The 26,915-nt window shown below is 41.7% G+C and overlaps 1 protein-coding gene across 3 annotated transcripts in view; it reads right to left on the reverse strand.

Moving 5' to 3' along the window:
• Positions 1 to 26,915, reverse strand: part of TBXAS1 (thromboxane A synthase 1) — a 252,781-nt gene that overhangs the window by 127,219 nt on the left and 98,647 nt on the right. For all 3 annotated transcript variants that reach the window (XM_076339807.1, XM_076339797.1, XM_076339816.1), the window contains one exon: positions 8,554 to 8,650. In XM_076339807.1, the coding sequence (XP_076195922.1) occupies positions 8,554 to 8,650 (97 nt within the window). The remainder of the gene's footprint in view (positions 1 to 8,553; positions 8,651 to 26,915) is intronic.

The following is a 26,915-nucleotide window of genomic DNA, read 5'->3' on the forward strand; positions in this document are numbered from 1 at the left end:
TAAGGGAACGTCCCCATTCTGGACAGACTATTAATAAACATACCTAGGTAAATACACACTCATGGCCCACTGAATTAAATGAGACATAAGAATGTGCATAGAAGTAAGTAAATGCTAACATCTTTTTATGAATAGTAGTCAGCAGAGGCACATGCCAGGTGTTCAAGGTAAGTACAAATGAGCTTTCCCACTTTGCAGGACAGAGATTTCACTTGTTTTCCTGTTCTGAATTAGAATTACAAATAAAAATTACAAACTTGAGAGAAGATAATCCTCAAAATACATTCAATTGAATCTGTTAATATTAACTTTACTACTTTAGGTTGTTTTAAAATACTTCAAAATAGAAAGTTACTTGAAAAAAAAGAAAAAAGAGCTTTTCAATAAAATTTTTTTCCTCTACATTTCTGAAGCTTCTTTTAAAAACAAACAAAAAAACCTCCCACCACAACTGTTTGAATTAACAGATAAACCAAATCCCAACCCTTTGCCATCAGTTCTGAAGCACTAACATTCACTAATGATAATGTTCAGCTGGAAATTCCCAACATACTCTTTTACATTTGTTAAGGTGACAAAGCACTTCCTAAATGATTTGCCCTTGTGAACACAGGAATTCTGTAGCAAAGCCAAAAACTGAGCTCAGAGCTCCTAAATCCCAACCTAGAGCCCTAACCACAAAACCAGACTTCATCTCACTGGGATTCAGAGGATCAGGTGGTTCCCAGAACACGGTCTACTAATATGTCAAGTCTTTCTCTAAGGCTAACTGAAGCCAAAGTCTGATTAATTTTACAGTCAATAGCAGTGATCATTTGACAACATTAGTTTTGTGCTATTAGCTTCAGCATATGGGGAATAAGGGGCAATTTGTTGTGCATGCATAAAAAGACATACACAGTCTGAAAGAAATGACCCTCTCAATATTTATTATTTTAATTTTAAGGTGTCTATTGCAAGCATATGCACTGCTACTTTAAAACATTTAAACAAAACTGGATTTAAGTGCTCAGAAAAATTAACCAGCAAGCTCTGAAAGCAAAAAGTGGAAAGAAAAAAGAAATCCAGAATTAAAAGCTATTTTACCAGGTAAAGAAGATGGCAAAATAGTTACATATACATTGACCAAGCTAGAAAGGTATCCTAGTATGTCTAGAAGACAGCCGTGGAGGCACACTGGGGAAAGAAAGCAGATTTATCATTATGGTTGTTGAGCCTAGGAGCTCCTGCTCCGGTGCGGCCCAGTGAGAACCATCAGGTCAAAACAAGGATAAGAGCCCTTGCTCAGCTCCCTGGCAGGGACTGGCACTGGAAAATCACTCAGGCATCTGGGCTCACATGGCTGTACAACAGCACCCACAAATATGCAGTCAAATAAATTAATATTAAACAGTTAAGTGCTATACAGCCAAACGCATTCCCTGCTAGCATAATTCCCTTTCTATAATGATGCTGTACCAGCCAAGATTTCAAACCAACTATGATCTAGCAGCTGTAGAAAACTGCTAAGCAAAAAAGTAAATCTTAATAAATTCATTGCTTGGACACCTTTTCACTTATCCTCGTAAGGCACAGAATGATTTTTGGAAGCACTGAATATTCTCAGCTCAATGAGACCGAGCCTTATTGTACATGTGGCAGGATCGACACTTGCTTGAATTTGTCCTACAAAGGGAGGGAGGGAGGAGAGAACTTCGCAGCTCGGCATCACAAAGAACTGGATGTTCAAGGCATGGCCTGCCATCAGGTGTGATGGCTTTGCTGCATCAGGAACTGAAATGTCACCACACATGTACAGACAGGCATATTTTGTGAAGTTTCCATAATAAGAGATGGCACAATTGACGTCCGCAAGGCTCTAGTGAGTACTAGAGATTCAGCATCTCCTCCAAACACAAAGAGAACCCAAATCAGTATGTATGCCTCTGTATGCATCCATATATATACACAAATATGCATGCACACATGCAGGTGTAACAACTAATCCAGGGATATGTTGACTCCAGAAGCGTTATGGTGGTCACCTTCCATGTCCTATGTGAACCCAACAAAAACCAAGATGAAACAAGAGGAAGGAATGGGAAAATGAAAACACGTATCTAAAAAGACTGAGGCAGTGAACAAATTTAAAGCACATTCCTTCCCTCTGCTGCCACAAAAAACAGCTTGTTTTTAAAACTAAACATCACAATCAAATTATTAGCACACACTGGAACATCACTTGTGTACTAAACTATCCCGCTGAACAGTCATTTTAAAGGGTGGAAAAATGAAGATCTTATTATACATATGTCAACTTTTTTTCTCATTTGTTTGAATCATTTTCCAAATATTGACTTACCCACTGTCATACTGTGTGTCACTAGTGCTCCAAACTACGTGCCCATGTGAAGGTGAGCCTCTAACAAAGCACACTCATCATCTGTTTACAAACTGAGTTCATCGCACTTTGCAACAACAATTTGGAAATAAACTAAGAAATTCACATGAAAGGATGATGATGATGGCATTGACACAACCGGAAATAATCCTAGGACGTTTAATTTGAAGAAAAGAAACATTTCTAAAACAAACAACCAAGGGTACAGGGTCAAGACAGCATGTATATGCGTCTTTTGGCAACAGTACACAACTCTTCATTCCTTAACTATTTGTACATGACATGTCTCCAAATGAATACGTTAGTGAGTTTATTTTTCAAAACAATAAACCATACTTGTGAGAGAGGGACTGAAGAAACAGCCCAGCCCATAAGCTGGATCAGACTATGGGTTTGGATACACAACTGAATTACCACTGTTTACTGAATGACAGCACATCAGCAGGGCTGCTGCGTACAGGCAATGCCTGTACTCTAAAAATCAAGGCAGAAGGCATCAAGATATCAGATTATCTTGATTATCTTAAGGCATCAAGATTATCAGATCTTAGTGGGCATGGTGGTGTTGGGTCAATGGTTGGACTCGATGATCTTAGAGGTCTTTTCCAACCTCAATGATTCTATGATTCTAAGATCTTGCACAAGACATGCAGGTGACCCTTTACTTGCAAAAGGCCAAGAACACATACATACATACACACACAGACTCAGCTCCTGAGGCAGCACACTGAGCTGTTTGAAGCCAGTTGTGCATCCCAGCCTGGCTCTGGAGATGCATAATCGCTATCAGTTGGTGTAGGGTCATCTGAAGTTAATGGAAGTACGCTGATCTATGCTGGCTGAGGGCCTGACCCAAAATTCACAGAATTACAGGATGGCTGAGGTTGGAAGGGACCTCTGGAGGGAATCTTGTATCAAATTTGGATAGAACTTTTGATAGAGCAATATAAACAGACACTTTTCTTGCCAGTACTGTGTCCCCTAACAAGAGGCCAGAAAGCACAGCCAATGCAGGTACGGCAACTGTCCTGGACCACAGCTGAACAAGATGCAGAAAATAGGCTCCTTCCTATTTCATGGCTGTATTTTATTTGTTTAATGCCACAGGTAGGCCTGAAGCTTTACAGATTTAGCAAAATAAAGTTGAGGCCAACAGCTTTGGCAGATTCTACATGTGAAAAGAATAATCATGTCCCACACAGATGAATTAGGAGGAGGGGAAGGGGAAGGACAGACAGAAGCAAGAAGAAAAGCAGCTCGGGCAACTGTCTTTTCCTTCAAGAGGATACAAGGAATTCATACTGCCATGTTATATCAACTTCCATGCTACTTTTATGTTCTTACTTGTCCTGGTGTCAGCTGGGATAGAGTTAATTTTCTTTCTAGTAGCTGGTGCAGTGCTGTGTTTTGGATTTAGGATGAGAATAATGTTGATAACACACCGATGTTTTAGTTGTTGCTAAGCAGTGCTTACACCAGTCAAGGACTTTTCAGCTTCTCATGCCCTGCCAGCGAGAAGCTGGGAGGGGGCACAGTCAGGACAGCTGGCCCAAACTGCCCAAAGGGGTGTCCCATACCATATGACGTCATGCTCAGTACATAAACTGGGGGGAGTTGGCCGGGGGGCGGTGACCACTGCTCAGGAACTGGCTGGGCATCAGTCGGCGGGTGGTGAGCAATTGTGTTGTCCATCACTTATTTTGTATATTCTTTTATCATTATTGTTATTATTATTATTTTCCCTTCCTTTTCTGTCCTACTAAACTGCCTTTCCCTCAACCCACGAATTTTACTCTTTTTTCCCCTATTCTCTCTCCCATCCCACTGAGTGGGGGGCAGTGAGCGAACGGCTGTGTGGTGTTTAGCAGCCTGCTGGGTTAAACCACAACATTATTTTTACCACTTCATTATTATTTGTTGTTAATCCATTGTTACTTTTTCCACTGTAGCAGCAAAGCTCCTGATGAGAAAACAGTGATGACAAACCTTGACTAGCTAGTACTTACCTTTGCCTTTGGGCTCACTGATCCACATTTTTAGCAAATACTTTGGCCTGCAACTTCTGAATCATTTAAGTTACGTACCAGGTAATATCTCTCTTCACATTGCTCCATCTTAACATTCTGCTCCTACATTTTTAGAAGTACGGTTTAATGATTCTCAAGTACTAATTCAAAAACAAATTTTCAATGCAGAAATTAAATACAATCTGAAAACAGATTATGTATCATTATCCCACCTGGCAGAATGCAACAAACATCATAAACCTATCTCACTCACAACACAGTAATGCAGCTAAAAACGGTCTTAGTGCTCTTAAAAGAAAACTTCTATTCAAGAGACAACTTACCATAGTTGTAAGAAAAAGGTATAATTTACTGCAGCACAGCCCTGCCTAGAACGCTGGCTGAGGTTTCCATGGTTAACCTAAATTAAAATCAATTCCATATTTTTTGGCAGAAGGTCTATAAGCTAATTTTCATCTTTTCTTCTTCAACTATAATTAAAAACATAGGGAAAAGACTTCATATGCCTCAAGTATGAAGGTACATTACAGTAGACATTTTTGTTTTTAAATGGCTACAATGCTCACCTTAATCAAGTCAAAATTAAGTGGGAAAGTAGAATGTCATTATTGCCTTCTTGTGATTATAGAGTTAACAATAAATACACCCCACGCCTACAGGGGAATAACACCCTGCATGCTAGACTTGGTCGCTTGTTCTAAAAGGAAATGAACCTTAATGCAGATTTGATCTGTAGTCACCATACACTACTGTCGCAAGAATTACTAATCAGTAACTCAGAAACAACAGAAGAGGGCAAAGGAACCTAAAAGGCTTTTTACAGCAATATTTGAAAGATATTCATAGTAAAGATGTGAAATGTATAATATCAAAGAGAAACATAATTGCATAAAATGAACAGGAGTTTGGCTTCCATTTACATGCAAAATCTACTTTGTCCATATAATAAGTGAGCAGATACGTTCAATGTGAGAGCAGTGTACAGGTGGTACAGGTCTCTCTGGATGTGGAGACAGGACACAAGATGCTTCCAAAAGAGTCCTCTCAGCAGGTTAAAACCACCTTGATTCCATAAAGGTCTTCTGACGACTTCCCAGCAAGCTCAAAGGCATGACATCATATTATAGACAGCTTTAATAAAAGCTCGGAGTTCACTGAATCATCATCTTATCCACTTCTGTCTATCAAATACATCATCCACTGTTTGCAACCCTTTACAAGTTCTATTTCCCATTGTCTCTTACTCTAATATATATATATATAAAGATTAATTGAAAGAACAGCAAAATAAACATGGAATATAAACTTTTTCTACCCCCTAATACCCTTAGCTTTTAGAACTAGTCCTGCACAGCCTGCAACTTAGTGACGCTTTGTTAACATATGATTGCTACAACTGCTACAGAGCGTGGTGAATAATCTCTCATTGTGGCATTCTGCGTTAGATAACTCAATTTCACCACTGGTGGATGAGGTACAAATCTTTATTTTGGAAATGTATTTGGGGAGGTGGGGAAGAAAAGCAAAGCATGGTGGCTTTTCCCAAGGCCTGTTCAAACCCAGTGGTCTCACCCCCTTTCCCATCCTTCTCATCCTTAAAGACTGACACTCCTAAGCTAAAAAAAAGGCTTTGTGTTGAAATAATAAGCATGTGCCATGTCTGTTCTGAAAGATATTAGCCTAGCTTTGTGAACAGCACTGACTCCAAAGTCAATCCTATAACCACTCATCAGTAGACCATTTGGGGAAGGAATGGGTAAAATAAGGCAGGGGGATCTATATTGCATTTTGAATTCTCCACCGGCAAATAGAAACCCTCACTTAAAGTAGAGGAGCTTGCTTTGAGTAATTTTAAAATATACAAACAGAAGCAACCCTATTAAAAGTCTTAAAATGACATTTATTCAGTCAATATGAGAAGAAAGAATTCTATTACTTGGAAAGTGCTTTTCTCACTCTCACCTTTCAACCATTATTCACGTACAACCAAAATCACATCTTAATAAATTCCATTGGCCTTCATTACATACCATCCAGCATTATTTATTTTCATATCGAATCGTTAGTGTACAGGATAGCCGAACACTTCACGGAGAGAGCTGATTGTGAATTAAAGAGGAGGGACAACTTTCAGTGTGAAAATTCAAGAGGGGAAAAAGATCCCCAGGTTAGATGTGGAAGGACCCAGAAACAGAAGGCTGCTTATCTTCAGTAGGTGAAAAGCAATGGCTGGAACAGGGGGAACAAAGTGGAAAGTGAGAAATAACAACACTCAAATATTGCAGCTGTGTGAGAAGACCATGGAACAAGCAGATGAAAGCACATAAGATGAAGCAAGTTCATTTGAATTAGACTCATGGGCATTAAGCAAGCCAGAAATAGCAACAGTGCACAGGGGGAAAACTGTTCATTTTGTTAAAGAGAGGGCTAGGAGTTAAATTTTCTCATCTGCCACAGGCTTTCTGGTTAGTGGCGGGGATGTCACTCAGTCTGTGCCTCAGTTCCTCATCCATAAAGCAGGATGCTGTACAGAAAAGCCACAAATGGTTCAGGGGACAGGCAAGTGATAAGGGTAAGATATGAACCTACACAGACAGCTATACCTAACAGATCCCTGATGAAGAAAAAAAAGGGAGAGAGAGAGAAAGAGACTGGCTGTAGTGACCTGACCTACCTGAATTTTAGAAAGGAACACAAATGTTACAGACCATGACAGATGGATGTACGAGAAGAGAGATAAACCTCTGACCATAAAAGCCTGAAGAGAAAGAAAAATTTCGCCAAATAAGAAGGGTGACAATGCACAGACAGATATATTCAAATGACAAGGCTGACTAAAATTAAGAGCAGAATGAATATCTGAATGTACCCTCAAAGGAATGCTCTCTAATTTCAGGGAGGTGTTATTTGGGCACCAGCTACTGCTATGAACAGTGGGTACAGTCTATTCCTATCAAATATACAGAAGAAAAGCATGGGAAAGTTATAGACAGGAAGAAATAGGGTTCCTGCTTGGGGGTGGAAGAAGGGAAGGGGTGGGAAATTCCTTCAAATATAGAGAAAATGGGGAAAAGACCCTTGCCACACACAACTTCAGCCTAAGAAGCTTGCACACTGGGATTCTTCCATTTAGATGTGAGTTATAGGCAGAACGGAGAGTGACTGGTACAAGTGGTTATTAAGTAAGATACAGGTAGTCACAAGATGAACCTCATGTACCAAAAGAAGCAAGCAAAGGAGACAAGCAGCCTGCAAACAGACTGTCTGGTTGCAGGGAGGATCAGAGGGGCAGAGGAGACAGACAGCTGATCAGAGATGAAATTTTCCCTGAGGGCACAAACAACCCTCCTGAATACATGTGAGTTTATCTGAGCAGATTTGAGCATACAAAGGGGCCAGGAGGAAGCAGGGGATGGATGGCACTGAGGCAGCGTGCGGTCACAGTGACAGTATTTCCTTGTAAAATGCTGAGAAACTGCTGGAAATCTTTACTATCCCTCTGGCCATTCCCCCCTCATTAATTGTTCTAACCAGTACTTGAAAACGAGCTTTTTAATATATTTGTGTATACAGATAAGTAAAATAAGTAACCAACAGCATATGCATAAGTTCTTGCTAACCTCAAATTCATTCTTTGCTATTTGTTATTTTCAGAGTGGTAAGTATGACAAAGCAACACGTTAGCTGCAGGAGGCAAGTCCCTGTCCCAAGCAGCCTGCTCCTGCCTTAGAATGTCTAAAACCACAAAACAAACCATGGGTGGGAGAAAGCAAATCACGCTGTCCCCATGTTACAGACTGAGAACAAGGAAGAGAGCTAGAAAGTGATTTTCCCAGGATTTCACAGGAGGTCAGTGGCAAAACTGGATATTGAAAGCCTCTCTCTTCAGCATTCATCTGGTGCCTCAGTCACAAGGGCATTGTATCTTTCTTAAGGACATTCTCTTTCATCCTCAGAGTGTCCTGGTAAGAGGAGTCTTTGACTGAAATGTATATAGTGAGTTTATATACCTTCAAGTTTCATCGAACCATGCTGTACTTCTTTCCCCCTCTCTATTTCCAGCTCCCTTGCAGTCACTTTTGGTCTGACCTCAAATTAACAGTACTACCACCTCCGTCCACAAAGCCAACCTTTCTATCTACTTACGGTTCTGTTGGTGAAGTTACTGAAGTCTGTCACTAAGATTTGCTTGATCATCTCTGGTGTGGAGACCACCACAAACATCTGGCGACCAATGTAGTACCTACAAAGAAAGAAAGTAGAGAGTCATTTTAGCAGATAATGTCAACCAGAGAACCGTCACCTGCCCTAAAATACCTCTGCTGGCTTGAAAACACTTGCCATGAATAAATATCACAGAAAATATATTCCCTTGGGTAAATCAGTATCTTTCCCCATCTCTCTCAACTATTAAATTAAGATGCATGGTCCTGGAATTTAAAAGAAACAGCTTAAAACCTTTTACTGACTAATCAAGACTCAGCGAACATTTTAACACACAGGTTTACACACTCTATGGCTCACTGTGAATTCTGTACAAAGTGATGTAGTACCACTAAACCAATCTACAGAGGGGCAAAACATTAGTAACCAACAATGCAAACAATCATGAAAGACCTACAAAATCGATTATCCCGCAGTCAGCCACATGAAATGTCTTTGCATGGCAAAGCCCCGTCTACACAGAGCCTTTCCAGAAGTCCCCCCAGCGTGGCTGCAGTAAAGGCACATTTCCACCACTTCTATTAGCACTGAAACTAGCACAGACCCCAGGCTCTGCATTACCACAAACACAACCATCTAACAGATACCATCTGAACCTTACATCGCATCAATGAGGAAAAAAAAGAAACAAAAAAGAAAAAAAAAAGGTTCACTAAGTATAAAGAAATTAATAAAACTTTAGAAGAGAACTGGGTGATAGGGGTCTCTCACTCTCTGCTCGTACACCCTCTATCTCCCACTTCCAGTTTAATCTGATCTTTGGAGCCAGGGTCTGTCCTTGGGGGACTTCACACTATTGTGGATGCTGCAGAGGTACTGGGACCCACCCCAACCCACAACTCCTAGGGATGCAGAGCTCCCTTCTCCAGCAGCATTCCCCCCCAAGGCCCATGGGCGCTCCGTGCTTGGCTGCTTTGCAGGGGGAGGAAGGAGTACCACCAGCAAGCAGAGGTTGCCTGCAGTCCCTACCTTTGCCAATTGCTGGACCAGAAAGACTATGCAGGCGGCACTGCCATTGCTCTGCCAGGAGAGAGGAAGAGGATGCTGGAGGCAGGCACAGGAGGGCAGCTCAGAGCAGAACACAAGAGCAATACCACAGATGCTGCAATACCATGGTAATATCAATGCCTAATCATTTTGGGGATATAGTTTAGTATCAATACATTGCTTATCACCTGTCTACATTGCAGCAACAGAACAGACAAGCAAACCCTGGGCTGAATTAAATTTAGTTCCCATGGAGGTTCCCATGGCAATGAAGCTGCAGCAGCACTGATTTCAGCAGGGGCAAACAAGTCAGACAAATATCTTGATTCCAAAGCAGGGTTTCACAGTCCACCTTGAACCCTGTACCACCAAAACTCATAACAAACAAATGGCAGAGAAGAACAAGAAAATAATTTTCTTCAGGAAGGAAGAGATCTTCTTTTCTTCTCTGGTGGGTTTCAAGAGGGAACTGTTATTTCCCAGATCCAACCCACAGGCTCCACTTGAACCTTAGATACAGGTTGTACGTTCTATTAAAATAAACCTTTTTCACCTCTCCCAGTTTGCTAAACCACAGCAAAGTAGCTGTCTGTTAATGGTCAAACTTTTCTTCAGAATCCTAAGAGGTGCCTAAGAAAGAGCTGAGGCCTCATTTCAAAGAGTGCTTTGATCACAGTCTTTGGCAAAAGAGGATAACGCCTTACATGCCCCTTCCCCATGTACAACTTGTACAATTCCTCTGGCATTAGAGAGGCAAAGCAAGCTCCCAAGGCGAAGACCTGTGCTGCTCCAAACCTACCCAGCATGATCAACCATGAATGCTGACCTCTCACACTCACACCTTGCTTTTCTCTTCTCCTCTCCAAGTTTACCAAGTTTCTTGTCTCATTTAATGGTTAGTGACTGATGGTCCTCCAACAGACAGCTTTTCATAGGGACCAAATCCCTAACACCAGATTCCAAATCTGAATCAGAAGCTGATTATGTCTACCCAGACAGCTTAACCCTGACCGCCAAGAGGCACTACATGATACATCATGCAAAGCACATGTGGGGGTATGTGTGGGAGAAATTTCTAGTTTATTTCAAACTTGGGAAGTTGCAGAGCTCCAGCTCTGGTCCACTGGAATAACAGGACAGTACTCACAGTCAGAGCCCTTATATCATAGTACACTTTGTGCTTGAAAGCATTCAAGACTAAAATTTGGGACAGGAGCATCTCCTACTCAAGTTGCTTTTATGAGAAAGTGACTCACAAGCCAAGTTTATGCAAACAAATCTATTCATCATCCTCTAACTCAGACCAGTCACCCAAACTCCCAGTTCTGCTTCCACAGCTAAGCTCCTTCTTTTTTATTTACTCTTCTTTAACTTTCTATCTATAGGCACCTGTTTTTCCCTTCCTTATCCAGTTATAAATAAGGGCAGAGAAGGACAAAGAAGAGAAGGGGAAAAAATCTCCTAAAATTAATGAACTGAAAATACTGAAAAAATATCTTAAATTGCTTTTTAAGCAAAGTTCTGCCTGCTTTTAAGGAATGACTGCTGTAAAGCGCACACAGACTACCATCTTTTATTGTATCCCAGACAGTAAAAGCTCTCTCCCTGGCTTTTTTCCATTCTCCTACTTTATGTACATAATCTTTCTAACCTTTTCTGGGACACAAGAAGAAGAGGGTGCATATGGACATGCTTTGGAAGTCAAAATCCACAGGCTAGGAGCATGACTTCCATGATCTTCCCCTGAAGTTAAGGAAGAAGGACAAGAACAGCTAAGAGTGAAACAAGATCGTCTGAGCTATTTTATTTAGCAAGCACAGGTCCAGAACCTGCAAAGCCACCAGAAATATGCTTAACTAAGTTTTAACATATTTAAAATCCTTTGCAGAATCAAGGCCTCGGTCACAAACCAAGAGGATATCTCCCAACTAGAATTTTTTTTTTTTACTTGTTCCAAAATGGCAAGAAAAAGGTAAAATCCTCCTGAACAATAAGCTATTCTTCCCAAATAAATAACATATTCACCCCTGCCATGTAACTTCATTTTGATTCTGTATTACTACATGAGGATATCACCAGCCTCACATAGGCTTAGATTTATTATTGAACAAAACCCGATATTCTTGTCAGATTTTAATAAATAAGAGTTTGAGAAAAACAAAAGCCTCCCGGCAAGTGCATTACAAATGGATTCATGAATAATTTAGAACAGCACTTTTTATTAACTTTCTCTAGGTTAATCTTTTCACAGGGCTTGTCCACACACAGAAGTCCTACCTTTAACTACAGTGATACAGTACCATTACACTGCTTGACCCAACCCTTTGTAATATTTTCATGTAGGGCATTCAGGATGTAATACAATTTCTTGTGACTATTTAGCTCACTCCTGCACAGAAACAAGAACGCGTGAATGTAGTATGGGGTCCTCAGAGTGATGCAACTCTGTCCATGTGGGAATCTGTTGTAACACTGCCATACCGGTAAAAATAAATTTCATGACCAACGCATGAGTGTGATTTTCAAGTGTAGATGAGGCCTCAGTTATGCCATTAGGGCAATTTCTACTAAATTTCAGTTTAAACTGCAGCCCTACAAAATAGAGAAAAAAATCCACATGTTTAGACCAGCAGCTTTAGCTCCATTGCAAGGTGAGACAGGAAAGACCTGGTACCACTACATCAACAGCATGAGGACAGCGTTAGCTTCCTCCAGCAGGTGAAAGGGTGGACGAGAAGCTGTCGCCCCAGTGGGCTGCCAGTACAGAAGTGGGCAGCTGTGTGCTGCACCATCCCCAGAAGGGCTAGGCAAAAAGTTTTTTCAGAAGCATTCAACGGAGGGCATGGATTTAGTCCCACAAGTTACAAAAAAGGCAGGCTGCCCTCCCGTGTGTTTACCAAAGGGCTCACAGGTCAAGGTGGTTACAGTATATTGAGCAAAAGAAGTCAATCTGCATTCAGAGTGTTTTAATAACTTAAGAGGCTACAAACACCCAACACACTCAACTGCAGCAGTTTGGTTCATAAGAGCAGACAAGCACCACTCTTAGGGCAATTAATGAAAGGGACAGAGACTTCTGCCTCCTGTTCAGGTTTCACCCAGGATGTTGCGGTCCTCTTGGCAAATATTTAGTCATTTAGTAAACGCGTATTTTCTTTCATCGGCAGGAATAAGCAGCAATCCAGCAATGATTTCTGCTGTTTTGCGTGTGCCCCACCATTGCTTTCTGCAGAGGTGTGTCCCAGGTGTCCCAACCCACACCTAGTGCCTGCCATGGCCACAGAAGTTACCCCATGGAGGTAAGAGATGCCTGAGAGATGAGCTGCTGAGCCCAACCATGAGCTGAGGTAGAAGCAGTGAGACAAGAGGTACGTTGGACTGCCCCGTCCCTCCTGCAACACCCAAGCACGCCATCTCCCATTCCAACGTTTGCCAGGGACACCACCACACCCCCCCTAGGAATGCAGATTTCTGCTCTCAGGCGATGTAGCGGATCAATCAGCTACTTTTAATTGAAGGACAAATTTAGCATTATCCTTTCTGTGCCCCCAAGATCGCTCTGGTCACAGTGCACGGTCATCTGCTGCCGACAGCGTCCCCCAGGTCCTGAGCCACGGACATGCTCTCTGAGCAAAGCTCACAGCAACGCTGCCTTGCTGCGCATGAAAAGATGGAGTGCGCACGCAGTACATCATGGCAAAGGGCCATATGTTTTTGTGTAACACCCGTGTGGGAAACACCTGCAACCCTTTCACCTTGTTTATAGTGCTGCTGTCAATTCACAGAAGACTTTGATGTCCCTATCTATTATCAGTCCCATGTATTACAAACACATCACATTAATCATAAAACACATATATGCTGTTAGGCAATAAACAAGGCTTTGTTTTCTATGCTGCAGTCTAGTAAAGTACACAAAGATCATCTGGAAAGCTAAATGAAAATAGAAAGTTTTATTATCCCTGTCTTCCTCTGGGAAGAGCAAAGAACAAAAAAACCCCACAAAACAGAACAGGAAAAAAGGAGAGGTATGCAAAGACAGAGAAATACAGGGAAAAAGGCTAATTTTCTTAGGAGACCTTTCCTTAAAAAAAAGTTCCTCGATCAATCTGCCTCTTTTGTTTAGAGACACCCATTCACTGTAGGCAGAGAAACGCAAAAAACAAATAGCGCACTGCTTGTTTAAAATAGGACTCAAGCATGGCATTACTTGCTTAATTATTTCAGAGGTCAGCAAATTGATTCATCATGAGGACTGTCCCCTTCCAGCTCTTGCAGGCAATTCAGACTCTAGGACTAAGCAATACGTAACGTACTGTGAGTCCTGTTATTATTTGTGTTATATTAGCAGCTAGAGACCTCCAAGGTCCCCGGGCCCTAATTTGGCAGGAGTTATACATAAGTAGGAGGCTTATTCTAGGCCTGTGGAGCCTACAGTTTAAATAACCTGGAGCGACAAACAGTGGGGAAAACAAACAACGTCCTCCATTTCCCAGCTGAGGGACTGGGGCATGGGCAGGTACAGAGGAGCCAGGAATTGCCAGAGATCACCTTTTTTTTTTTTGACTCCCTGTGGGAACAGAGCTCCTCAGCTGCCATGTACACCTGGAAATCATGCGCTGGCTTTCTTCAGGCAGGGGGAAGTCTGCTGGAAAGTCGGGAGCTAACTCCCGTGCCACTTCCCCTGTGTCCCAGGCTGTGACTCTAGCTGGCAGGGTGCCTTCCTGGACTATTTTTATAAAGCACTGACAAGCTGAGTATCTCCAGATTAGAGAACTGAGAAATGCACGTTAACACTTAAGAAAAAAGAAAAACAAAAAACCAAAAAAAAACCCCACCCTAGAAACAGGTGAACTTTTTGCACATGAAAATGAAGCCCAGGTAGCACTGAGAGACAAGTTTCAAAGCACAGCTCTGCCAAGATACACACACGCCTCAGCCAGAGACTAATCCAACCCATTGTGTAAATTCATGAAAGAGACGACATGGCCACAGTGATTTCTATTTAAGAATAAATTGTTCCTCATTTCCTTTTTTGATGAACTATGCTTCTTTTCATGTCATAAAAGCTTTAAAATAAGCACATAGAACTATTAATTTAATTCCTGACTGTATTAAAAATATCATGTAACAAGATGCCCAGACACACGCGCACACTTTCTGCACGGCTCTGTATTGCTATGCATCCACCTTTTTTGTCCACGTACCCAGGATTAAAAATGCTATCTTCTACATACCAAGAACCTCTGCGCTATCTCAAACTTGCACCTTGCCAAAAGACCTCTACTTTCTGACATGCTTAAGGAAGTATCAAAAAAAGGAAGAAAATTCCGGGATTATTTATATACTCCCCACCACTAAAAAGCACAGCTATTTTTAAAGGAGCTCCTCCCTCGTCAGGTGGAGTAAGACACTCATGGTATGAAAGTCATATATTTAGGGTTGACAATAAGGAGGAGGAGGGCTGATGTGGGCCATTACAAGGTACAGAGCTGGTAGAGTCTTTCAAGTACCTTACACCAGGGTGCAAACGAGATCTATTTCTGGGCATCTCTAAGCCCAGCTGGGGTTTAGCAACTTGAGGGTGTCACACACATTTACTAATCCCTTCCCCCTTCCAAGTGAGCAGTGCGGGAGATGCAGACTCTGCATGGCTGTGTTAATTCATTCATGAAATGAAGTAGATGACATTTACCCACATATAAGGAATGACAGGGATTAAATTAAGCTCACAAAGTGCTATGAAGAGAAAAAAAAACACCTCTGAATTATACAAGCATATTTGGCAATCTATGTCCATTTGGTTTTCTGAGGAAATCTGAGTCCAGATCCAAGTGCAAGTACAAAAACTCATGCCCACGTTCAGGGGTTGGGAAGAGAAGCAGCAAAGGGGATGGACAGGGATAACAGAATCATTTCTTTTCATGCTCCAGGTGAGCTGCGGGAGAAGCCGGGTGCCAGGGCAGCGCGGAGCCACGGGGTCCCGGGCTGTGCTCCTCCGCAGCTGGGGAGCTGCTGCTTCCCAGGGCTGGCGGGGGTTATTTTTATCCTGGCAACTGGGCTAAGATGATTGCCACCACCACCGCCGCTCCGCGTGCTTGCATCATACCACTAGCGCTGATTAGCTACATCAGTATTCCACTTCATTAATGCGAAACGAAAGCTGTAAATAGGGTACTGTTTTTATAGGATGCTACTGGAAATGAGAAGTACTATGATATTAATAAGAAACCAGTCGCTCCTCCCACCTGGGATGTGCAGTGCTATTGCTACTGGGTGATGCTGAAAGTGCTCATAGCTCTTCACCTCAGCAAGATCGTCAGAAGAAGGTTTCTAAATCTCTTCCCATGGTGTTTCCCACCAAGCTTGGACTGTATTAGTCTGTGTTTTGTTACCCGTGTTTAGACTGTGACATTTTCACCAAAGCTTGTTTTGTCTGCGCTCGTTAAAGCACAGTATGCCTGACTGACCTCATGTGATGGTGCAGCAGACGTTTCCTGTGGGTTTCAGCATATTTCTGTGCCCGGCCTTTCTGTGGGTTTGCGAGACGCGGCATGAGAGCAGTCTCATCTCAGGCTCTTTGCACCTAATTCACTACCAAAGCACTCCTTTGCCATACCCTGAGAGAAAAACCATCAGGTTACTATTTCTGGAACACTGGATTACTATTTCTAGGGAAGGCTACCTCTGGAGACTGTGTGTCTCCAAACTTTACTTGCTACCATCTACACAGTGTTCATTTGTATGGATTTGTATGAGTCTATTATTTATATTCAACAGTGCTACCTATTCTTATCAGTACAGTGAAAAAAAAATAAAAGGCTACAAGATGGCTGAGGAGGATAAGCAGACAATGTTACTCGGGCTAAGCAAGGGCAGCCTTTTCTCAATCTTTTTTTTTTCCATGTAAGGGAGGGAGAGGCATCTGCTGAGTGCTTATCCTGATTTCTAGTCAGGAGCTCTAAGCAGCTTCCCTTGACAGACAGGTAAGCAATTTCTGGGAAACAACAGGCAGTATTACCCTGGCAGGGCTACAGCCATTTCGTACAAGATAAATGGAGACAGAGCAGCGCACTTGAAGAAGATGAGGGATATGACTGTGATGCTACATCGAATAACATGGCTGAGAGAACACCTAGAAGAGGGATGTGCAGCGCAGGGCTGCTCTCTAGCAAAGCAGGGGGGACCCATCCGAACAGGTGGCCATGAAGCCAAGGAAGATCCTCAGTGTCCCAGAAAGCAGGAGAGCATGCGCATGTCGTGGTACAGGCTCCAAGGAAAATTTGGGGACAGGAGACAAAAAGAGGAGAGCATATGTGCGACCATACGGATAAAATGAAACAGGAAGGAGGTCAAAGGATTTAAATATAATTTGTGATACTATGACATCGCAAGATACAGCAAGCTATAAAACAGGTTGACTATAATAAAAGCACAAGTGTAATAAAGTTGCCAGTTACACGCGCATCACTAACTTCATATAAGCAAACACACTTCAAGATGACTAAAACAAAACCCTTCTGCCTCTCATAAAGCATTTCTGACCATGATAAAATTGAGGTTTGTATTATTTTTCCTCCCTAAGACCTGACATCAGGGTACAAAGAAAAGCCATCCATAAGTCTGCATTTCTGCAACCTTCATCTCATATATACTTATCATGGCCAGGACTCAAGGGTGACCAGAGTTTTTCACATCTCCAGTTTTGGTTAGCCATTTTAGCCCTGAAGGGAAGAAAAGGCTTTCAGAAAACACTGAGTACCTCTATCTGCTGAAAAGTCACGTCCTCATACATATCTTCAAAAGAGGCATTCAGAACAGAGGCATTCAAAATCAGTAGGCTGTTTCTGTTTGTTTTAATTCTGCACTTTATCTTCGATTTCTTCGTAGGCAAGACAGCTCATCTGCCTGCTGTAAATACGATCAGCAGTGGTGGACGATGCAATGTTTTATTTTCGCACGTGTTTGAAATAAACATATACATAATTTTCTTTCAGTCTACTCCTTACTGGCATTTTGATCTTAAATCAATGAGAGAGTTACAATATATTGCACACTATCCCTTTTTATTCCTTTGCTCTGTTTATGTTAATGCAGATGCATGCATTTCTGAAATAATACTGTCTTAATATTAGAATATTTTAATTCCTCAATAATAGGTAGGACTCAATATACTGATTTTTTACATCATAAACATAACATGATGAAATGAGTAAGCCACAGAGTTGAGTTTTGCGTAACTACACATGCATACACCGTTTTGTTGAATAAGAAACAAGGCACTCTGACTTGGTCATGGCTACCAGTCTGAAGATATCTGAAGTTTAAGCAAATGAAAGCAGGGTTTTGTAAGTGGGAAGCAGTGGACAACCTATTAATCTTGTTTGTGTGCAATAAAGACACAGATCCGAGCCAACACTGGACAGCCTTACTCAGGCAAGTAAAGGTTTGCCAGACTGGCCACGAGGGGGACAGTCACTGGGACTCGCTTTTCTTTCCCAATCTGCCTTAAAAAAATATGTTGAAACAAAGAAAAAAAGGATAGTAACCACCTACTGAGCTCCTGGGAATGTACTTTTTTATGCTACAGCATACAAAATGTGCACAGGAAAGATTCATTTTTTTAAAATCCTTGCATACCTATGGCAGTGTGTACTTTTTCTATACATGCTTAAGATCTACACACATACACACAAAATCATTTAATTTTGTTAATGCATTATTAAATGCACACTAAGCCCAATAAAAGTCATTTCCCAATGCTTTATGCATTTATCATGAAACCACTAGCAGAATTCTTTACAATAAAAATGCTAGCCATACACATGACCAAACTAAATTATCTAGGGAAATGGCTAATATCTGACCATGTGGAAACATTAGAAAGCAGGGCTTTGTTATAGGACTAAAAGGAAAAAATAGATGTATTTTCTTACAGAAAAATTGCGGTGATAAAAATTTTTTTAATAGTAAAAAATGCTGCAGCTCCAGGAGATTTTCCTGAATCAATTCAATCTGTGTCGTGCTGGACTTTAAAAACCCATTAAAAATAACCATGATAAATTTCCTAACCTCCTTCAGTGCACCACGCAGAAGATAAAGGAAACTGCAATTCAACAGAGATAGAAAAGAAAGAAAAGCATGGAAAAACCTGATAGCTTGTGTATCAGCGGTAACATCCTCACTAACAACAACGGGCAAAGCTGCGCCACAAAGGACAAGAGGAGCAGGACTGATGTGTACAGCTGACAATGGCACTCCAAAGTAATGACTTCCAGGAAAATCTGCTGTTACAAATGGACAACACGCTGCTGAGAAGTAGTTGAGTCATGACTTTCATAACATGGCAAATTATTTCAGCCTAAAAATGGACGTACTGAAAAACAGGATGTATACAGCTGTAGTAAGGCAACTATGGGGATAATATCCTACAAACAGCTAATATGCTCACTCGTTTAAATTATTAAGCATCGCTGAAATCCATGCACATTCAGGGATTTCTCCCAGTATTTAATGCGCAGTCATAAGTCACAGATCATGTTTCAAACAGTAATATTAGTAAGAACACTGCCTAGTTGACCTATTTTCCATTTACCACATTGTACATATTATCAGTTGTAACAAACACGCTTCTTTTGCTGCTCCCTTTTTTGGGGGGGAAGAAGGGGGCAATTGTATAACAAATGGCATATATGTCACTGTATCCTGAAACAACCCAAATCCCTGAGGATGGAAGAGTACATTTAGCCCTCTCCTCTTCCACGGACGTACCCTTTCACCATGGAGCAGCAGGTCCTGTTCACCCACCTCCTTCTTCCGACAGCCAGCCAGGGTGCAGCGTATTACACTGACGCTGGCACCCTATTCCCACGTGTGCATTGCACACATTTGAGCTCTCTTCACAGCTGCATTAAACAGCTGTCCCGGGCCCGCATCTGGCTGCCCGGGGACATGAGTGAGATGTAGACTCAAGAATTTCTCCTCTTTGGCTTGGTCACAGCTGCTTGGCTAAATACCTCAGGACTCCCGTGGACCTGCTTCATTTCTGAGTCATCCAAGTAGATGTCATCATCCAACACCACTTTGCTGTGTTACTCCCCAAACCCTCTGGATCTCTGGAGTCTGCTGGAGCCGTTTCCTACAGCCCTTCCCTCCAAACAGTTGAGTGTACATGAAACACCAGCAGTCGTACTTAGAATTTCTGAGGAGAACATTTCTGAACCAAAAATTGCATTTTTAATTGCTCAAAGTCTACCTAGAAAAAAGGGAAAACAAGTAGATTTGAAAGCAGACCAATGTAAACACTTCATATTCCTTCTAAATACACAGATGTCGGGGCAAGATCAAATGACTTGATCCTCACGCAACGACAGAGGTATAGCAGAGATACAACCCATTGAATCTATTCATAACCCCTATAAACAAAGAAAGAAGAAATACAAGCACAACTGCAGGATGAACCATCACTGAAGTAAATATATTGATCTATCAAAAATGATTGAAGACTGACAATAAAAGGCTTATAAATGCTTAGAAGAAAGAGAAAGCAAAAACACAAAACCAACCCATTGGAAAACTCCCACCTGCATTCACAGGGAAAAATGGACTGGAACAATAAAACACAATGGCAGTGCCTGTACATCTTTGATAGCTGCCCCTCCCAAAAGCTGGAACAATCTTGCTATAAACCAAGCAAATGAAAATGTAAATGCATGAGCAATCGTCTGGGGGATTCAGATGCTTCGTGTCCTGTAGGCAAAGAAGGAAGAGGAAAAAGGTAGGAAAGCAAGACAAGGCACCACTTTTAATATTTGTAATTATTGATCATGCTCTCCTCACCTGCAGCCTTTTTAATCCAGCAGGGACCTTACAGTTAAATATGCAACGCTGCCAGCATGGCAGTTTTAGCGCTGCCAGCAACACCCGCTTGTCCTCTGACCTCCGCGCAACCCACTGCTTCGACTCCTCCGGCAGGAGGCGGCAGGCAGGGACAGCCTGCGGATTTTGGGGGTGCCAGCCGGAGCGAATCATGTAAACAGCTGCCTGCAGAAATCCAATATTCAAAACGGCAAGCTCAGAAGAGGCATGGGATGGGGAAACATGCTGAACGCAACACCCAGAGCAGTCCTGTGAGTATGTATAAACACAGTGGTGTATCAAAGGGGTATCAGGGTCTACTTGAAGGCTTACAAACTGTGAATTTGTTTAAATATTTTGCTAAGGAAATGAACATGAGGAAAATTACAGTAGTTTCACAAACTTGATTCTTTTCTTCACTATTGATGAAAATCCAATTGCGTTAGTTATTGGGCAAAAGCAAATAGGATGCCACTGACGCAGGAGAAAAGTTGGGTCTGTAGTAAGAATAAGTTTAGGTACTTCAAGTATTAATCTTCCCATTTTGCAATACACTTCACTGCCTCAAAAATCAGAATTTAAATTATTTTAATAGAAAATAATTTAATATTTAACGGCTAATGCCTTTCCATGTGACATTACGTTAACATCTGACCTATTTTAACATTTGCCTCTGTTCTGCACTTGTAGACCTACTTTCTCTTTCTCCTGCCCCATGCATAGCTTATTTCCTACTGGGCCAAATGGACAGCCAGTGGACATATAAAATTGTTAGGCTGCTTTGATAACATTTTCCTTTGGCCCTTCACACAGAGTATTTCATAAGATGTTCCATGTGATAAAAGGTCCCAAAGAACCAAGATCCTCTCATAATGTCACTTTGAAAGACTCTGCAGCAATTCCCAGTGTCCTTGCCAAGATCCTTTTTCAATAAAATAGATTCCAACATTGACAGAAAAGCTTGGATTATTGCTGAGTGATAAAATGTCTACTGCTAGCCCTTACAGAGTCAGAACATTGCTCCCAACTCACTCCTTTTTCTGTAAACTACTTTAAGACGTCTGGATACGTCTTAAAATTTGCTGTACAAAGCCTAATTTTAGTCAATAGGCACCATCATCCAAAAATCGAAGTTATATAACGTTAAGAGAGACCTAAAAACATTGGGTCAAGATCCTCAAATAGTCACAGCTCTATGCCTTTAATGGAGCTACACTGAAGTAAACAACAGCTTGAAGGTCCAGACCACTGTTTTCAGGCTCGTTTGCATGGGGGAGAGAGGAGATTCTGGGACAAGACGTGATTTGAATCTTAATAAAGTTAGACTAGAAAAAACTCCTATGGGACCACACCTCTATAGATACAATAATTGCTGGGGGAGACGGTCAGTTTTTTCCCTGATGTAGTTGGTGTCATTCCAGAACTGCTGTGTTTGTGCATGGGAGAATTTTTGACATTACTATAGCTGTTTAATTATACCAGTACAATTTTATCAGTATGACTAAAATAAATCCTCCTTCAAGACAAGCCTTCAGGTTTAGCCACCAAATTTAATGGAAGGAAAGAAAGATTCACAATCCCCAGGGTAATGGTGGCTCAGCTCATTCCACGCTCCCCAAGCTAGAAAAAAAATAAATAGAATAACAGCTGAAAACAACTTCTTCCTCTGCAGTGGGGTATACTTTTGCCTATTGCTGCATGAAATCATACCCAGTTCACTACCAGCAGAAGGTCTGACATAAAGCAGACTCTCCAGGGAAAGAAGAAAGGTAGTTGAACAGAGAAAAAGGGTAATTTGAAGATGGTGCCAAACCAACAAAGAAAAAGGAGATATTTTGTTCCCCTTACTACTAATAAAACTTAGCAGACTAAAATTGATCCCCAGACTAATAAGGTAGAGGAAAAACTAAACCCTGTATATGACAAAACAATAAAAAAGTAATGAAGAGATTTATGGAAGTACATAAAAACCTTGGAATGACGTAAAAATTGTCAGGTCATGTTACTGTTTTCAGCTCAACATGGATAAGAAAAACAGGGAGGAATAAAAATTAGAGCATGGAGGAAAGATAGCACAGGGCTGAAGAGGATGGAGAAAAGTAAGAGAAAGAAAACAAAGCCAGAGCAAATATTGGGGGTGGGGGTGTGGGTGTTACAGCAAGAAGCATGAATACAAAGCCCACAAGACAAGGTTGTCAATGTAAAAAGAAAATACAGAACAAACCCCAGAGTCAACAAAGTGGTGGCACCATCGAAGGACAATAGGCAGCAATTGCTGGGAAGTGCCTCCATAGATACCTGGCAAAGTGTGGTCATCCTCAAAGAGGAAAATATGACTATTTCTAACAAACTAAATAAAAGACATCCCCAATCCATTCCTGTGCAACACTTTGGTGTCCTAATGGGCAGAGGCCCCACGAGGTCTTGTCTAAGGACTCCCCAGCATGGGGAGAGAGGGTCTAACCAGCATCTGCATCGTGGACCTCCTAGCAGGTGGGCATGAGGAGGGGACAGAGCCATGGATGCTCCAGCCGGTGCTGGGGCTCACAGAACAGGGACGTGCAACAGGCTGCTGATTTGCAGCTTCTTCTCTGCATCTTTCTTCTCCAGCCCCCAGTGGGGGATATGTGGGGAATGGAAATCCCTTTTGCTTGATGCTTCTCATGGCACATGAGAAAGCAGTCACAAGCTGCTTTTGGATTTCTTTGGGCTGCCACAAAGATGGGTAAACTGGCAGTAACCTGACTCTCCTGTGAAGTGTTGGGTGACCAAGGAGGAGGGCAGGAGGAGCTCCTGAGTTGCAGCATTAGTTTAAAGTTGATCTGCTTCAAAGACTGCCAAGAAAGGGAAGGAGACACACACACACACACACACATTGGGAGGGATGATGCATTTCCTTTGCTCTGTGTAGAGTAGGGGGAAATGATTCAGGAACTTCGTTTAAAAATTACCATGCATGGCACTGGGAACACCAGTTCATAATCAAGATACATAGCAGGTGAAGCCAGAGACCATTAATAGCTACTGAACATTACATATTGTATGTATCCACTTCAGGTTTGCATCAATACTTCTGGGTGCTGTAGGAAATTCTAATGAAATCATTTAATATGCACAGCAAAATCTACAATACTGCTGTTTTCCCATACTTTCTAGTAGTATTGGTACACTGAAATAATGCCTCAGATTTTTCAGTCTCTTAGAAGCCCTCAGCCTGCTTCTTCCCAAATGGCGGAAAGGGGAAAAAAATTACAAGATGGACTTTACAGCCTGTTAAGAAGATTAACAAATGCAGGCTCTGGTAGATGGTGAAGAGGGTAGATCAAGGCAAAATTAAGCCTAGGAAACTAGTTTTTATAACTGTGGGGTTCACTCAGAATATTTCCTCCCCCTGCCTTGAATGAGGATGACAGAGTCTGGTATGCAGGTGCTGATCATGACGGCGTTACATGATAAGAAGAGACAATCTCTTTAGCGCTCCCATCCCAAGCCCTTTAAAATGATGGTTTTAATTTAATTAGCTAAGAAGCAGGCAGTACAGATCAAAGATCACCCATGCTGTATATTTGGTATAAAACGCTCCTCAGGGAGCACGTTTTCAAGAGAAACTTCAGTTTTCAAATAATCTTAACCTGGAGCTCACAAGGGCTATGCTTTAACAGCTAAGTGCTGCACTACCAACGTGCAAGGAAACGGGAATGAAGAAACACCTCCCCGGGAGCAAATGGAGGTGAAACCTCCTCCTAGCCAAAGCTGCCACCTGCACATGCAGAAGCAGACCAAGATTTAATCAGGTCCCTCAAATGCTAAGATATGGTATAAGGGCCTGCTCTCTGCTTCCCTTGTCAATCTCAGGATCTGACACAGTTCTGGCCAATCTCACAGAGCCTTTCTGCGTCCGGCCAATGCTGTCTCAGTGGAGCTGTACCAACCAGGGGATTTCCCTCTACGCAAACACTGATCTGCTGAAGCTACAACCACAGCAGTTTGCACATGCCGTGAATACAGAAATGAGCATCAGGAACACGGTGCCAGTGACAGGCACTGTCCTTTGCTGCCTTGCCAAGAGCACATAAAACGTCATCTGTCTCATTTGGTTGGATTTCACACTCTCTTTCCAGAGGTGTAAAAGATTACATCAGGTCTTTGACTTACGTTGGCTTGAACAGCTGCAGTAGAGTCATGGAGCAGTCATGGATGGAGGAAAGAAACTTGGAAAAAGCGCAGCAGTGAGCACATGCCTGCAGGTCAGGCACCCCAGGGCAACGTCTGGAGTCTCAGAGAAGAGATGGAGAGCTTTGCATGCAGAAGAATTTACCACTTGCATCAAACATTTCCATCCAAATGGCTTTGCCCGCGCTGAGAGCAGGGACTGTGACATTTCGGTGGGCCTTTGAGTCTGTCTGTGAATACCTAGGACACAAGTGTCCCTGGACCTGACTTGGACAGCAAGAGGCTACAGTAACAAATCAACAGCCATCACAGAGTAGACAAGCTCAAGTTGCACAGTTCTCATGGGAGGTCATAGTCCACACATAAGATTTGTCCATTGTTAAGAAGAGCTCATTAATGAATACCTTCAACATTACTAGTACACTAAGCATCAATTTGCAATGTTCCAGAGACCTAAGTACATTTAAAACATGCCAGAATTAAACTAGTCAACTAATTTACCATAAATTCTGCCTATAAACTGCATCCCACAGGTCTCCGTATGCAGAACATAAAATACTCCATAATGATCAGGCAGCCCACAAAAACTATTACAACTGTAACAATAACACTAGACTCCAATTCTCAGAACAGTGTGGTATGCCACCTTTTGGGTAAATCTTTAGGCATCAGTCCCATAAAAGGCTATGTTTTTAAGACCAATTAGCTCTAGAGAGAAGAAGAGAAACTGGTCATGATATACCCATAACTAACTCACAGGACTTGTTCCAGCAGCTTGATTTAACCATTGGAACTAACTATAACCAATACCTAATTATGGTTAAGTGTGGGGAGTCAGATGGAGATGTAGCATTGTACCGTGACACTGCATTTCTGCCAGGAATACTGGTGGGTTTCGGTTCTTTTTTTTTTTTTTTTTTATAAGACAACTTTTAAAAAATAGGTTACTATTAACAAATTCTGAAAGCATTAATTAAAAAAAAAAGAAAGAAGGGGTCTGAAAGTTTAATTTAAGAATGTTAAGATCCTCCTATTGTTCAGTCAATTTTTGAGATAATCTTTTCTATTTCAGAGAGAATGGCTAGCACATTGCACAGAGGAGCAATAAAATTGTCTACATGCAAAGTGCTGTCAAAAGAGAGGGTGGGGAGTGGGAAGAAATATTTTTCTCCCCATTAACTTCTTTCAGCTACAATAAACCTAGGTGTTTATGTGTACCAACAGCAGTAAAAATATTTTTCAGGCACAAATGCAATTGTTTCTTTTATGGCCCTGATTCAGCAAGGTAGATAAACTTCTGCCTAACTTGAAGCATGTTGAGTAATACCATTGACTTTAATGGGATTACTCATGTACTCAAAGTTAGGCACATGTTTAAGGACTGTGCTGTACTGTATCCACAGTTTGCAGGTATTTAAAGGAAAAAGAGGTAACTAATTCACAATAGCAATTCTGGGGCTGATCAACAATCCTATAGAGTCAAAGGACCTTATCACAACACATAAATGAGGTAACAGTGAGAAAAAAATAAATCTTGATGGAATATGAAAGACTTGACTCTGGCCAAAAAAGTATATCACTCCTTAAGAAAACAAAAAAATCCAGACAAGTGAGGCTACCAAAAATCTTTATCAAGTTAAATGTGAAACAGAGATTATGAAGAGCTATAGATCAGAAATAGGAAGCCCGTTTTTCTTCCCTCCCTCCTATCCTTGCCCAGGTATGATTTTCTGTAGCTGAAATATGAAAAGTAAATTGTTTAAAATATCAAAATAAAGGAAGGACCACAGGAGAGGTAGTAAGTCCATTAGACCCCCAGTGCAAAAGAGGAAATCAAACAGGATAAGATTGTTTCATAAAACTAAATTATTTCTTTACATGAGCCTTCAGAGACAAAGGTAAGAATACCTGTCCTGGGATTACTCTTTCCACATAAAGCAAAATAACAGAGAGGTTAAAAAAAAGTTTGTGAAGTTAAAATGGCAAAAAAGACACTGTTTCTTCAGGTAAATTAACTGCATGCTGACGACGTCAGCTGTTCCCTGCAGGAGGAGATCCTGCCCCTATCCACCCTAGGTTTGCCCCAAGGTGTTTGAGGAGGGCAGAAGGAAGGATAAGGCTTTCAGAAAAGTTCCAGATGCCCAGATCCCAGAAACGCGTGTCCCTCTTCTGTCCACAAAAGGGGAAAGCCACAAACCTCTACAGTGACTAACTAGTGTGCTTCAGCCCTGATGCAGAGGCCAGGAGCAGCATCGAGAAAAGCCTGT

Source organism: Aptenodytes patagonicus, chromosome 1, assembly GCF_965638725.1.
Source record: "Aptenodytes patagonicus chromosome 1, bAptPat1.pri.cur, whole genome shotgun sequence".
Lineage (NCBI taxonomy): Eukaryota > Metazoa > Chordata > Aves > Sphenisciformes > Spheniscidae > Aptenodytes > Aptenodytes patagonicus.